At 43.6% G+C, this 13,615-nt stretch overlaps 1 protein-coding gene across 17 annotated transcripts in view; it reads left to right on the top strand.

The window, feature by feature from the left end:
* LOC118429641 (myosin-10-like) overlaps positions 1-12,785 on the top strand; it is a 66,270-nt gene extending 53,485 nt beyond the window's left edge. For 11 of the 17 annotated variants that reach the window (XM_035840217.1, XM_035840213.1, XM_035840212.1 and 8 more), the window contains 13 exons: positions 244-533; positions 1,167-1,292; positions 1,703-1,825; positions 3,056-3,268; positions 3,784-3,948; positions 4,450-4,620; positions 5,146-5,402; positions 6,862-7,069; positions 7,344-7,468; positions 8,405-8,513; positions 9,476-9,648; positions 10,475-10,501; positions 11,232-12,785. In XM_035840217.1, coding sequence (XP_035696110.1) covers positions 244-533; positions 1,167-1,292; positions 1,703-1,825; positions 3,056-3,268; positions 3,784-3,948; positions 4,450-4,620; positions 5,146-5,402; positions 6,862-7,069; positions 7,344-7,468; positions 8,405-8,513; positions 9,476-9,648; positions 10,475-10,501; positions 11,232-11,373 — 2,129 coding nt within the window. In that variant the 3' untranslated portion in view covers positions 11,374-12,785. Of the gene's footprint in view, positions 1-243; positions 534-1,166; positions 1,293-1,702; positions 1,826-3,055; positions 3,269-3,783; positions 3,949-4,449; positions 4,621-5,145; positions 5,403-6,861; positions 7,070-7,343; positions 7,469-8,260; positions 8,370-8,404; positions 8,514-9,475; positions 9,649-10,474; positions 10,502-11,231 lie in introns of all 17 variants that reach the window. The other 6 variants (XM_035840207.1, XM_035840216.1, XM_035840223.1 and 3 more) reach the window with 2 other exon arrangements.
* Positions 12,786-13,615: the final 830 nt, after the last annotated feature.

Raw genomic sequence — 13,615 nt, 5'->3', positions numbered from 1 at the left:
CTGGAGGACCTGGAGTCGCGCGCCTCCCATTAGGCCATTGCAATGGTATAATTCATGCCTAATTCAACACCTGTAAACCCCTCCCCCCACAGGCGAGTCCCAAGAGACAGTCACCAAGGTGCAGGCAGAGCTGGAGTCTGCCAACATGCAGCTGGAGGACCTGGAGTCGCATGCCTTCCATTAGGCCATTGCAATGGTGTAATTCATGCCTAATTCAACACCTGTACACCCCTCCCCCCACAGGCGAGTCCCAGGAGACGGTCACCAAGGTGCAGGCGGAGCTGGAGTCTGCCAGCATGCAGCTGGAGGACCTGGAGTCCCGCGCCTCGTCCCTCACCAAGGCCAACAACGCCCTGCAGACCCAGCTGGCGGACGTGCAGGAGTCCCTGCAGGAGGAGACCCGGCAGAAGCTCAGCCTCAACACCAAGATCCGCTCGCTGGAGGAGGAGAGGGACAACCTGACAGAGCAGCTGGAGGAGGAGGAGGAGGCCAAGAAGGCCATGGAGAAACAGTGCAGCTCACTGCAGGCTCAGGTGTGTACCTACTTTGTCGTGATGATATTGTATGCATCGCAGATGAACTGCTTTATTTGATAATAACTCACTTAGAAGTATCTCACACTAGCCCTGGGACTAGATTGCGAAGTCTGAGCTGTACATAGAAAAATCACCTATGATAAAAATGTAACAGGAACACTGCTGCCTATCCTTGCTGCTCGTCACAGAGGGACAAAGAGAAGGAAAGGTAGTCAGGGTCAAGAACATATCCTTGTCAGGATAGTTTGTCACAAGAAGACAAGTTTAATTTAAGATGATGAAGACAGCAGACAGGTTGTCAAAATGTCGGTAGAGAAGAAAAATAAGATGAGAAAGCTATGTTGAGTAAATATGCTGAGTTCTGTACAGAATGTCTTAGTTGTGGAATAACACAGGCTACAATTAGCAAAGTATTGGGCTGGAATTATTGCCTCTAAGGAATCGTGTTATTTTTGCTCTCTTCTGTCACTTGATATGTCTCTGTATGGTTGTTTTTTGTTTGTTTTTTTCATTTTGATGTGTAAATATGAATGTGAAGACCACATGAAGAATGGCCTCTTTATGGGTCTTATTGTGGATCTAAGTAAACTCAGAAAAACTCAAACTCAATCTGCTGATGTTTCCCCACAGTTGTCTGATGCCAAGAGGAAGGCTGAGGAGGACAGCATGGCCCTGGAGCAGATGGAGGAGCAGAAGAAGCATACCTCCAGAGAGATGGAGGCCCTGCAGCAGAGGCTGGAGGAACTGCAGGCACAGGTCAGTCTGCTTCTGCTCAAACACAGAAGGATAATTGATGCATTCAAAAATGCGTGATTAGTGTTTTCAAAAATCGTATTTTTCTAGAATTATCGTGGAATAGAATTTGTTGTCACCAAGCACAGCGTCTTTGCTGGGTAGTTGCAGCTAGATTTGCAAAAGTTAAGTGTGACAGGCCGTTCGTTACCAGCTGCTGCTGTGCCTTTGGCCTGAGCAGTTTTATACCTGTGTTAGTTTGTTTGCTCATTGAGTTCATTCGAGTTAAACTGGTCCAAGATTACTTCCTTCCACTTTTTTTCCACCTGGATGTCAAGGCTTCATAGACAATGTTTATCTTTACTGGTGATATACAAATGGTATATATATTCTTGATATGATGATAGTCTTTACTTGTGGTATGTTGTGTTCAGGTGGACAAGCTTGAGAAGACCCGTAAGCGGCTGCAGGGTGAAGTGGACGATGGCAACGCCCAGCTGGACCAGCAGCGGTCACACATCTCTACCCTGGAGAAGAAGCAGAAGAAGTTTGACCAGGTGAGCAACTAGTCTTGGCTTTCTTAAGGATTAGCAACATCAAGACAGTACAGTGTTGTCTGCTTCTTTTATCTCATAGGCAATGTTGATTCGATGACATCCGCACAACACATCAACTTTTGTCCGTTTCCCCCAAAAAATTGTTTTTGATTTAACAGGAAATTTTACAAAGCAGCATCAAGACTTTGTTGTCGGCTTCTTTTATCTCAAAGGCCATGTTGATTTGATTTTGCGCATGACATCCACACATCAACTTTCGAGATTTGTTGCTTTCCTTGTAAAGTGCATCGTTTTGAAGTCTGTTTTTGTCTGTGTGAAGTCCATACACACATGGTTATCTGTTCAGGTTTTCTTGTTTGTACTTCTTTTGCACAGTTTATTAAACGAAATGATTGAGTATTTTTGTATTCAAAGCACATGTTAAGTCATGTCAAAATATTAGATACAAGTTTTAAAAAAAGGTCGATGACAGGAATTTCTTCTGGCATGTAAGCTCGTTTCCCTATGCTTACCTGGCATGTAGCAATGTAACATAAATGAAATATTTTGTAGCAGTCTGTATTATTGTCAATTTACGATGGCATGAGAGTAACTAAACAGCATAACAAGTAACAAGATGAATAAGTTGCCATCTTAAGACTATACATGTTTGTAGATTGCTTTGTGTATTGATGATCGTGCCTGTCTGTCGTGTGCTTTGCTTGTTTTAAACATGACTGTCCTCACTTTGTCCAACCCTCCTCTCTCACCGCACTCAGACGATGCAAGAGGTTTGTACAGGCAAACCCTCTCTTATCTTGTGTATATGTGTAGAAAAGGCATCAGTATGTTAACACTGTAGTATATGGTCAGCACGAACAAAACACAACATAGCAACGTACTGTTGTTGAAGCCAAATTTTCCTAATTGACCTGCTTGGTATTGTCGTGTTTATCACACAATGTTATTTTGTGTTGCGTATTTGTAGTTACTCTAGTTTATGCTAGATTAGAGAGAGTTAAACCTTGTCATGTAATTAAGAACAAGTGGGACATAATATATATCACATAATATATGTAAGATGGGAGTTGAGACTTTTGAATGAACTTTTATAAGATCACAATCTCCTCTTCTTTGTAACACTTTCCTCCATCTTGGCCAGAGCATACAGTACACCTTGTCTTAAATGCCACAATGTAGTTGATGTTTAGACATCTCCAGTGCTCTAATGTTTGCCCTGCTCTCCCCCAGCTGTTGAATGAAGAGAAGATGAACGGAGCTAAGCTGATGGAACAGAGGGACCAAGCGGAGAGGGAGGCGCGAGAGAAGGAGAGCCGTTACCTGTCGCTGCAGCGGGAGCTGGAGGAGGTTCGCGACCAGCTGTCGGAGTCGGAGCGCGTCCGCAAGCAGCAGGGGGCCGAACTGGACGAGCTCATGAGCTCCAAGGATGATGTCGGGAAGAACGTAAGGAGTTTTTTCTGTTGTGTTCAGAGATGGGAGGATTTATTTGAGTGGCTTGCCAGAGCAGAAGCCTTACTCTGTTCTGGAAGTTTAGCAAACAATTTTTTCAATACAATTGGGTGTGACTTACGAGTATATGATATGCTAGGATAAAGATGATTAAAGAGGATTTAGTCAATTCAAAATCCCTATTAGAATTCTGACATGGAATTGCTGGATCTTTTTTCCCTTTCGACCTTCACCAGCTCCTGTTATTGAGAGTAAAATTAGCAAGTGCTGTACATCATATGCCAATGTTTTTCCCTTGTTCATGAGCTGGAGAAGTCGAGGTGTGCCTTAGAGTAACAGGTTAAATTTTTTTGTTTTTTAGCAGCAGGTGTAATTGTTTGTTTGTTTTCCCAGGTGCATAAGCTGGAGAAGTCGAACCGTGCCCTTGAGCAGCAGGTGTAATTGTTTGTTTTTTTGTTTGTTTGTTTAGCAGCATGTGTAATTGTTTGTTTGTTTGTTTGTTTCCCCAGGTGCATGAGCTGGAGAAGTCAAAGCGTGCCCTGGAGCAGCAGGCGGAGGAACAGCGGACTCAGATCGAGGAGCTGGAGGACGAGCTGCAGGCCACCGAGGACGCCAAGCTGCGCCTGGAGGTCAACATGCAGGCACTCAAGCAGAAGTACGACAGAGAGCTACAGGTCAGACAAATTGTCTTGCTATGCATCAAAGGTCCCACCTTGTGTAGGATCAGCTTAGCTAGGTGTGACAGCTCGTTCAGTGTAATATAGCCAGCTGCTGCCACGCCCCATGCCAGCAAAGCTGATTTGTTACTCCAAGGGGTAGTTATACCAGCTATATAGAGATCAGATCTTTTGATTGCTTCACTGACTACATGATAAAGCTCTCCTACCAGAACAGGGAGACATATTTTATGTCCAGTAGTATGACATAACCTTACAGTAAGTAACAATCCTTATGAGTTACTGAATTGTTCAGTGAGATGCACGAGTATTGGTTTGCTTTGCCAGTTCATTCTAGTGGCTCGTGAGTGATGTAATTCACTCGAAACATCCGGATATAATCTTATCCAGAGATTGAATTGTCTCTGAATAAAGACATAACGTTGCGTCACTCAAATGTTTTTGTTTTTTTTTTTAATTTTCGACTTTTGTGCTGACGAAATTCCGCTTTCCCATCAGAACCGTGAAGAGAATGACGAGGAGAAGCGTCGCGGCCTGGTCCGGCAGCTGAGGGAGATGGAGGCTGAGTTGGAGGACGAGCGCAAGCAGCGGTCCAACGCTGTCTCCGCCAAGAAGAAGCTGGAGAACGACCTGAAGGACACCGAGAGCCAACTGGAGCAAGCCAACAAGGTCAGAGGGTAGAGTTTGTTGTAAGAGGGGGTCTTTCTGGAGGGGGCATTGTTATAGCAAAAGAACATATTGTCATGTATGGTAATTTTCACTGTCATCAAGTTTGCACAAGTCTATATATTCCCGAAGTATGTTCTGTATTTTCCAAGCTGTCTAGCCTTCTCAGTAGCCACTCTTAACATGCCATCTGCCTTGTAATGCAACAAGAGAAGTTGGTATTAGGTACACTTTCCATGCAGACAACGATGCTGTCTCAAAAACCTTTAAAGGGTTTTGATCTTGATGGGAACACAAGTGCACACTCCTGTTATATTCATGAATGAAGACAATTGTGTCAGTACATGTGTACCTCTGTAAATAATTTTATCAGGTTGGTGTTGTACTGATGAAAACCACAGATGATCATAGAAACATTTACTGAAGAATTAAAGAAGGTTGTGCAACAAAGAAGATTTTGTTCAAATGTGTCTATACCTGTTTGACTGAGCAGAAGTTCTTACAAGTGTCTGAATGAACTCCCTACAGGTGAAGGAGGACAGCATCAAGCAGCTGAAGAAGTTCCAGGCACAGATGAGGGACTTCCAGACGGACCTTGATGAGGCGCGGCAGGCGCGGGACGAGATGGCCCAGCAGGCCAAGGATAACGAGAAGCGCGTGAAGTCCCTGGAGGCTGAGATCATCCAGCTGCAGGAGGACCTGTCGGCCGCCGAGAGGAGCAAGAAGACCATCGCCACCGAGAGGGACGAGCTGGCCGAGGAGGTCAACTCCAACTCTGCCAGCAAGTAAGTCTGCCTTTCAAGTTACTGTAGTTCTGTCAGATACATAACAGTGGTATGTCAATGAAGGTTAGACGTCCAGTAATAGGATATGCCAAAAAGCAGTTACTCAAGCAGCTGGATATGATATCTCCAACAAGATTTCTCCAGTTTTCACTGACAAAAGACACTGGATGGCTGTCTGAAACGTCTGACTGTTTCCAAAATCATATCCAGCTGCTTGAGTAACTGCTTTTTTGGCATAACAGTGGTAGCTGCTGTTTTCAGGAAATGGGCAACTTTAATTTGTCATTGATCATTGTCAGAGTCCCTGAATGGATTGATGTGTATAGTAGGAGCATACAAACTGATTTCAGGGCAATCATGAGTATAATTGAGGGCAAAAACTTGTCTGTAACATGAAATGCCTTATAGTCATTGAAATGTTTTCAATGTTTTTGATTTTAGGGCTTCAGTTTATTCAGCCATTTATTAATGGAACATTTTATGTTTCCCCCTTTTTTTCTTTTCCCTTCCGAATTTACCTTGTAGTTCGGACAAACAGTAGGTTTTTCTCTAAACCCATCCGTTAGTTGTAGCATTTGACAAGGAAACTTTCCAGTCGCAGTCCTGTTTAATTTACGCAACACTTGAATTGTTATGCTCACATTCAAAGCTGCTGCCGCATAACTGCTTTGACTTTTGCTTGTGCTCTTTCATTTTCTTCGCTCAGTTGCTCAGAAGCTAATAGATTTATGACAAATGCCAAATGTGCTATAAGTATCTAGATAAGCTTGTGTTTTGGAAGTAACACATAAAGGTTTCCTGAAGAAGCACCCATTTCTGTCGAGAATCAAGACAACAGGCTGGAAGGAGGGACTCAATCAGCAAATAGAATGGGCAAATTTTTCTTTGTCATTTGTGTTTTTTTTGTTGCATGTTCTGGCAAAGTAGTTCTGCTTGTGGGCTTGACTTGACCGCTAGCGACGATATACATGTATTGTCAAGCAAGCAAGGGAATAGACTAGCACTGAAAAGAAGCTTCATGCACATTTGAAAATTTTTTGCAGTAGTCTTGCTTTTTTTCGCTTTTTTAGCAAACGTGTGAAAGTCTGCTTTTGCAAGTTGCTCCTACATTTTCCATATACAATTGGGAATCTCCACAAATGGAGTGTTTGGGATATGGTCAGTGACGACATTACATTTGATATCAGTAGTTTACTCGGTCACTCTCCTTTTGGTATTGACCAACATACAGACAGTATTCAGTGAGGACAGTACATCCGTAGTTTTCTTGGTCACTCTCTTTTTGGTATTGAGCAAACATAGAGCAACGTACAGACAGTAACATACAGAGTCGTATGTAAGAGCCACAATCTGTATGAAGTCTTCATATATTGAAGGTCTTTGTGTACAAGAAGATGTACACAGAGTTCTCATGTATGTAGTTGTACTGTGGGATTAAGCCATGTCTGCATCCATCCAGGCAAGCCCTACAGGAGGACAAGCGACGCCTGGAGGCCCGACTGGCCCAGCTGGAGGAGGAAGTTGAGGAGGAGCAGAGTAACAATGAGATTCTGATGGACAAGGTGCGCAAGAACGGTGTGCAGATGGAGCAGCTCACCACCGAGCTGGCTGCCGAGAGGTCCAACAACCAGAAGCTGCTCAACCAACAGTCCATGCTGGATAGACAGGTTAGGTCCTCACCAAGTCTTAAGATCTTTCACACACTGAAGTAGCCACTTGGCTACCCATTCTACATTGGATATGCTGTTAGAAACCAGGAAAAGGGTTAAGCAGTGAAGATATCCTCCTTAGGCTATGAAAATTCATTTCCTTGGTTTTGAAATATTTAAGCTGTATAAGGTATAGCCATTGTATAGCCATAAGGTATAGCCATTGTCTTGGATTCTCTTGTGATGCTCTCTTGGCAGCTTGTGGAGTTATAATGTGTTTCTTCGCCCACAGAACAAGGAGCTTCGCCTGAAGCTGCAAGAACTGGAGGCCACAGTCAAGACCCGCAGCAAGGCCATGATCGCTTCTCTGGAGAACAAGATCGCCCAGCTGGAGGAGCAACTGGAGACAGAGACAAGGTGGGGCCACCGTTCCTCCTGTCTTCCCTTAAATCAACTGTCTTATCTGTGTTCCGGGTTCCTGATTTTGCACTGCTGTGTCTGATTCCTTGACAAAGTAGTTGAAATAGTTGTAGGAAAGAACTTCTAGCTGTGTTGACAGTTTGAGTTTGCACTAATTGATGTTTGTTGCTTGGAAATACCGGTGACTGGATGCATCTTGAATTCATTGCTTGATTCTTTGCTGTGTTTGGATGTCTCTATACTGTTTTGATTGGATGTTGAAGTATTTATTAAGTTTTGCCATGCTTAAGCATTTTGTTTGATAGAACTGATAACTGCAACTCAGTTTTCTTCTTTGCATGCTTGTATTTGTAGCACCTTGGTTCGGAGTGAGTTATAGGAGATGTCTTGTAGGAGGTGCGCATGTAGTGACTCAGTAGGTGTACAATAGTCTCCAAGCAGACCCTACGGTGCCTTAGAATATAGTATCAAAGCTGGCCAAGGAGTATAGCTGGCACCGGGTGCTCGTTTGACTCCCTTTAACCGTCTATACTCCTTGGCAAGCTTTGATACTATCTCTAAGGCACCGTACGTAGGGTCTGCATCAAGACTAGGTGTACAGTAGGTACTGATGCATGCTGTTCTCTCCTCTGCCGGCCTCCACTGTCAGTAGTAGCTGTGGTGTGGTGTCGTGTTGCCGTTCTCCCCTGCATGCAGAATCCCCTCCGCCCCAGTCCCCACTCCGCTCCAGGCAGCCTGGTGCTGTCCCCGTCATAACCGTTATTTTTCCCCCTCGTATCTACATGACAGGGAGAAGATGTCCGCTCAAAAGTCGTCGCGTAAGGGAGATAAGAAGCTTAAGGAAGTGCTGCTGCAGAATGAGGAGGAGCGGCGACATGCCGATCAGTACAAGGACCAGGTATGACCCTATAGTTGTTGCTCTCTCGTGTACAGGGAACGTTCCATGGCCGCACGGGCGTCTAGGAAAGCGGACAAGAAACTGAAGGAACAAATGATGCAAAACGAGGAGGAACGGAGACATGCAGATCAGTACAAAGAACAGGTTGGATGAAACTGGAGTCCGTCTGTACTTGTCCGCTGTGTTAATCACCCAATAATCCAAAGTCGGCTGTTAACGACCTGTGATAATGACCAGTGATAACTGCTGTTTCCACTAATGCAAGGATCTTTCCTCTTCCTTCCTTCTTGATGGAACACACACTGTCTACACATGACATACAGCGCAGTCAAATCGTAGATGAAAAAATTTTGAAATAGTAGTCACTTAAAAGTAGTCACTTAAAAAGTTATCATAATTTGCCTTTAATTTTACAAGCAAGTTAACTACAGCCCACATATTTTGTCTAGGTGATAGGAAAATCCCTTGACATGTATTTTAACCTGTGACACTCTGTAACATTCTCACATCTACATTGATGTACTAAGAAGAAGACGACCAAAGTGGTGGTAAAATTCTTAAATGTCTCGCTCATGAACAGAATAACAGACATACATGTAAAAACAGTGCTCTGTCTCTTTCCTGTTGCCTATGTTTCCTCCCAGTAATTGGTGCTATCTTGACCTTATTGTTGCACTGTGATGTTCCCTGCTCTGTTGTTGTGGCACCTCTTCTTTCAGAGTTGATTGAAGCTCTCAACACAGTGGTTCAAGTTATGAAAACGAACTTTCCCTTAACCATGATAGCCTGGGTACCGTACCATCCAGAAAGTAGTTCGCTCTGAACGCTCTAGTAACCTATTCCTTACTTCGCTCATAACTGACGTAACCACCAAGAGCTTTGAATGTGCAGGTCTCCAGACAGATAGTGGAAGCGAACATAAGAGCAAACTACTATCCGGATGGTACCCAGGTTATAACCATGAGGCATGCTTGAACCACTGTGGATGAGAACTTTATTGCTGTCCACACACATCCATGGTGTACAACAAGTACCGTAATTGCTCTTCCCATGTGTCAGCATTTGGATGCTCTAATTTTTTTTCTGTGACATCACCTTCCCCCCAGGTTGAGAAAATGAACGCCAGGTTAAAGACGCTGAAGCGACAACTTGACGAGGCCGAGGAGGAGTCGACCAGGATCAACGCCCACAAGCGCAAGCTGCAGCGCGAGCTGGACGACATGCAGGAGTCCAACGACGGCCTGACGCGAGAGGTCAACGCCCTGAAGAACAAACTGAGGTTAGCAGAAGCCGGCTGCTTAGGAGAGAGAGAGGATGTTTTAAGTAAAGCGTCAGGGGTAAAAGAGAGGGATCAGGGGAAACTTAAAGAACACGTGGCAATGGCAGACAAGACGTGAAAGACCCACGGCCTAGCGTTCGTAGACAAAAGGTTGTAGATGTGTGATGTCATGTGTCAATAGGAGATGACAGAGAAACCCTGTTGGCAGCTATGCAAAAGGGAGAAAGGTCAAATATAAAGGAAGGGTGCTGTTCTCAGGTCCTGTCAGACCACAGGAAGGTTCTCAGTCTCTTTAGTCTCCTTTCTTCTTTTTTTACTCTTTCTGTTTCTCACAAGGTACGGTTATGTTTTTTCCTCAACTTCAGGCTTGCTTTTCATCTCTTTGTGCTTTATTACTCAGTGTAGCCAATGTTTTAGACCCTCCTGCTCCCCGATGGCTGGATCAAGCTTTCCTGAGATCACACCTCCATTCCACTAGCTATAGAGCTGCGACCTCACTGCGATCGTGCTGCAACCCAAAATTTGACAGATCACTCAACAATCTTCACAAGTTTTGTCATGTTTTCAGTCATACTTGTACATTTTGCATATATTCCATATATGAAGCCAAGGGTTACACAAATTCAATTTAGGTCGCAGCAAGGTCACAGTGCAATCACTTCTAGTGGAATAGGGGCCTTAGCAGGGAAGCCTAGCCACCTGGGAACAGGACTCCTGAGTTCTCGTCATTTTGTGTTGAGCTTCTCTACTGACACTTCTCTCCTGCCTGTCATTTCTGCCCTCACTCCCTTGGCTCTGTCTTGTTCCTGTCTCCACCTGTCCTCAGCAAAAGCCAGAAGAAAGGCCGATCCAGGTACCTTTTGGGACAGTCCAACTCCAACTGCACCTCGTGTGTGGTGGATTTGCTTGGCTAAGCACCTGTCACGTGATTTTGCTACTCATGTAAATTAGGAGGCATGAGTGTGCTTTGCAACCACCCTGTTGACACCATGTGAACGAGCATGATAGAGTAATGCAGTGTTGTCTCTGTCCTTATTGTCAGTGTATCTTACATGTAGGTACTACAGAATAGATCAACCTGTAGGATAGACTGACAGTAAATGTCGTCTTGACACTTTTTACACAAACTGTTAAATTCACAGTAGCAATTATTTGAACTTGATATTAGATTTGTTTAGTTTTGACTGATTGATAAAATTGTTAGGGTGAAAATTACCAAGTAATTATTCTTGACAGACAAAATGCTGTCATTTTTTGGAAAGTTGTTTGCCATTTGCTTGGTAGTTCATGCATGTAAATGCTATGCTTTTGTTGGTTAATTAGACAGGTGTACATGTTCTCAAACCATCATGATATTAGTGTATGTTAATCTCATGCATGTGTGACAATTGAAAACCATCCATGCTTGAAAACCTGACTCCAAACTTTCTCATTAGCTTCGATCTCTCACATCACCCACAACACAGAGGAAGGTACGGAAGCATGGTAGGTTTGCGGTGTGTGGCACTGATATCCCTTATATAGGGCTAGCTCTCTAACCAAGTGTGTGACTCTAACCCCTAACTCTCATGCCTTCCCACCAGGAACCGGGGCGCAACCAACCTTCTAACCAGCCGCTCGTCGCGATCTCGCGCTAACAACGTGGACAGCGGTGCCTCCTCCAATGAACTGGACATGACACAGCAGTCCACTGCTTCCGACGGCGTAGATGGGGAGGATGATTGAGCGATCACATGACCTGGGCTCTGTCCCAGGACTGTAGTGGTCTCCATCCCGGGGTGGCTTGGGCCATCCTCGCTTCATCATTAATAATTTGCTAGACTGCCCCCCATTCTCTATGAGGATAGGTATAGTTAGGTGAAAGGACTAAAAAAAGCTTTTCTACTATTCATTATCACTATACGTGAAGAGCAAAATCATTTTGTAATGGAGAGACGATAATTAGGAGGGTGTATAAAACATTTTCCAAGGGGCAGGTAGAGTTTGCAGCATAGCCTGTCTTTTATAGGGGGCGTGACGCTCTGAGAATTTGACAGCAACCTATAGCAACATTAATAAACAGGTAGTGACAACATTTTAAAGCTATGCTAACCGCTTTCCACCCTTGTTTTTCTCACTCATTTGTATTATTTTCACTTTAGAGAAATCTCTTCATGGCTCCCATCTGTTCTCTCCACGCCTTGCTCTGACCTACTTTCAAAGATAATCTATATATATGAAGAAAATAAAATATCTAATTGTATGTCATTCCTCTTCTAGTACTGAGACTGATTGAATCTTCAGAAGGTCTATTTTTATTAAGTAATTTGCCCTTAGAGAGATGAAGTTCTTTGGACTGCTTAGTAGCAGGTAATGCATTATGCTTTTCGATGTAGTACCATGGGGGGCCGGTAGAGGTCCCCATTATACAGCTGTAAGTAGATGTTGAACTGTACTGCGACTGGTGTGGCTAAGTCTGGGGACTTTTAGGCACCGTACATTACGTGACTTGCTGAGAAAAGCATGGGCTTCTGGCACTGGAGGCGAAACCCAGCTGATGTACTTAGTATTTGTGCTCGTGGCTGGAGGAAGGAAGAATGTCAATTGATTTGGTTGGAAGAAGTATACTTACAACATACAATCAACAGCCTCTGTATCCTTTGTGTACCTCTCTCCGTACTGCCATCAGACAACAAAACAAACCAATGAAAAATGATGTGGGTGCCTCAAAGTTTGAATAGTAGCCTTACCCATTCTCCCTAGAGATGTTGCTTTGGTAATGATGGTTACTTTGCCTTTATTTGGTTGTTCAAAAATCACAACTTTGGAGGGTGAGAGAAATGTAATACGAGTTTAGGATATATATCTTCTTTTTTTTTTTGGACATTATCATGTATTGAAATGATTTCTCTAGTATGCTGGAAATGTCTGCGTGACTTGCTTTTGTAACGCCTAGCATGAATAATGATAGTAATGTGTACTGTATGTGCGAATGATCGTAAAATGGACGGCATGATGCCTGGCAAATGACGTGTCATAGCAAGGTGACTGGCGCAAGCCCGTCACGTGTTCTTTTGTCTGGAACGAGGAAGTGTTGTTGGGATCGGACATTTTCTATCATTGCATTATGATGAAATAAAACCAAGCCTGATACTGGAGCAGTCACGTGTTGCCTTGGGCATGTCTCGTTTTTTTTTTGCATTCTGCTATGATGAAGGATGAATTAGCTAGTCTGTAACTGTGCTAATGCATAATGTGTACATGTATTGGTTGTAGATCTACTCTCCAAGCAGAGGTTAGGCTCCAGCTTGTTTTGGACATTTGTATTTTTAGGCATTTTTATAATGCTTTATACTTGTGTTTGAGGAGAGCCACACCCCACGCACGCTAAAGAACCCACCACATCTTTCAAAAAAGAGTAGGGGTATGCCCCGGTGTGCGGAGTTTAAGTTTAGATGTGTGCCTGACATCTTAAGTAACATTGTCATCCATATAAACAAATCAACATGGCTTAATAAGAAAATGCTGACAGAAGAAAACAGCTAGAGACTACTTGCTCCCTCCTCACCACAAATACACCTTTCTCACGCGGCGGCCATGATAGATCTAAAACGAGTTCAATGTGGCAAACAAAAGGCTGTCCATCATAATTAGCAGTTCAACCAATGATAGCCTGCCAATTAGGAAAGCGACCAATAAGTGAATGGCTGCAAATCCGTCAAAAATTTGCATTATTATGTTTTTATTTTGCATCTCTTAAGGGACTATGGGGTCAGTCTGCACTACTCTAAATTGCTACATCTTTCGGTGCATATTCTTCTTCTTGTAATATTTATTATTCTATCTTATATCATGAACATTTTTGTGGTTTGGGGGAAAACTAATTGGGACCTGATTTTAGAAATAAGTTTTGTCTGTTTGCCTCATTGACCTCTTCTTCGATCTATCATGGCCGCCGCGTGAGAAAGGTGTACAACCAAGCACTTCA

This window comes from Branchiostoma floridae, chromosome 13, assembly GCF_000003815.2.
Source record: "Branchiostoma floridae strain S238N-H82 chromosome 13, Bfl_VNyyK, whole genome shotgun sequence".
NCBI lineage: Eukaryota > Metazoa > Chordata > Leptocardii > Amphioxiformes > Branchiostomatidae > Branchiostoma > Branchiostoma floridae.
Note: the sequence above shows the minus strand (reverse complement) of the source record. Positions and strands in the feature narration are given on the sequence as shown.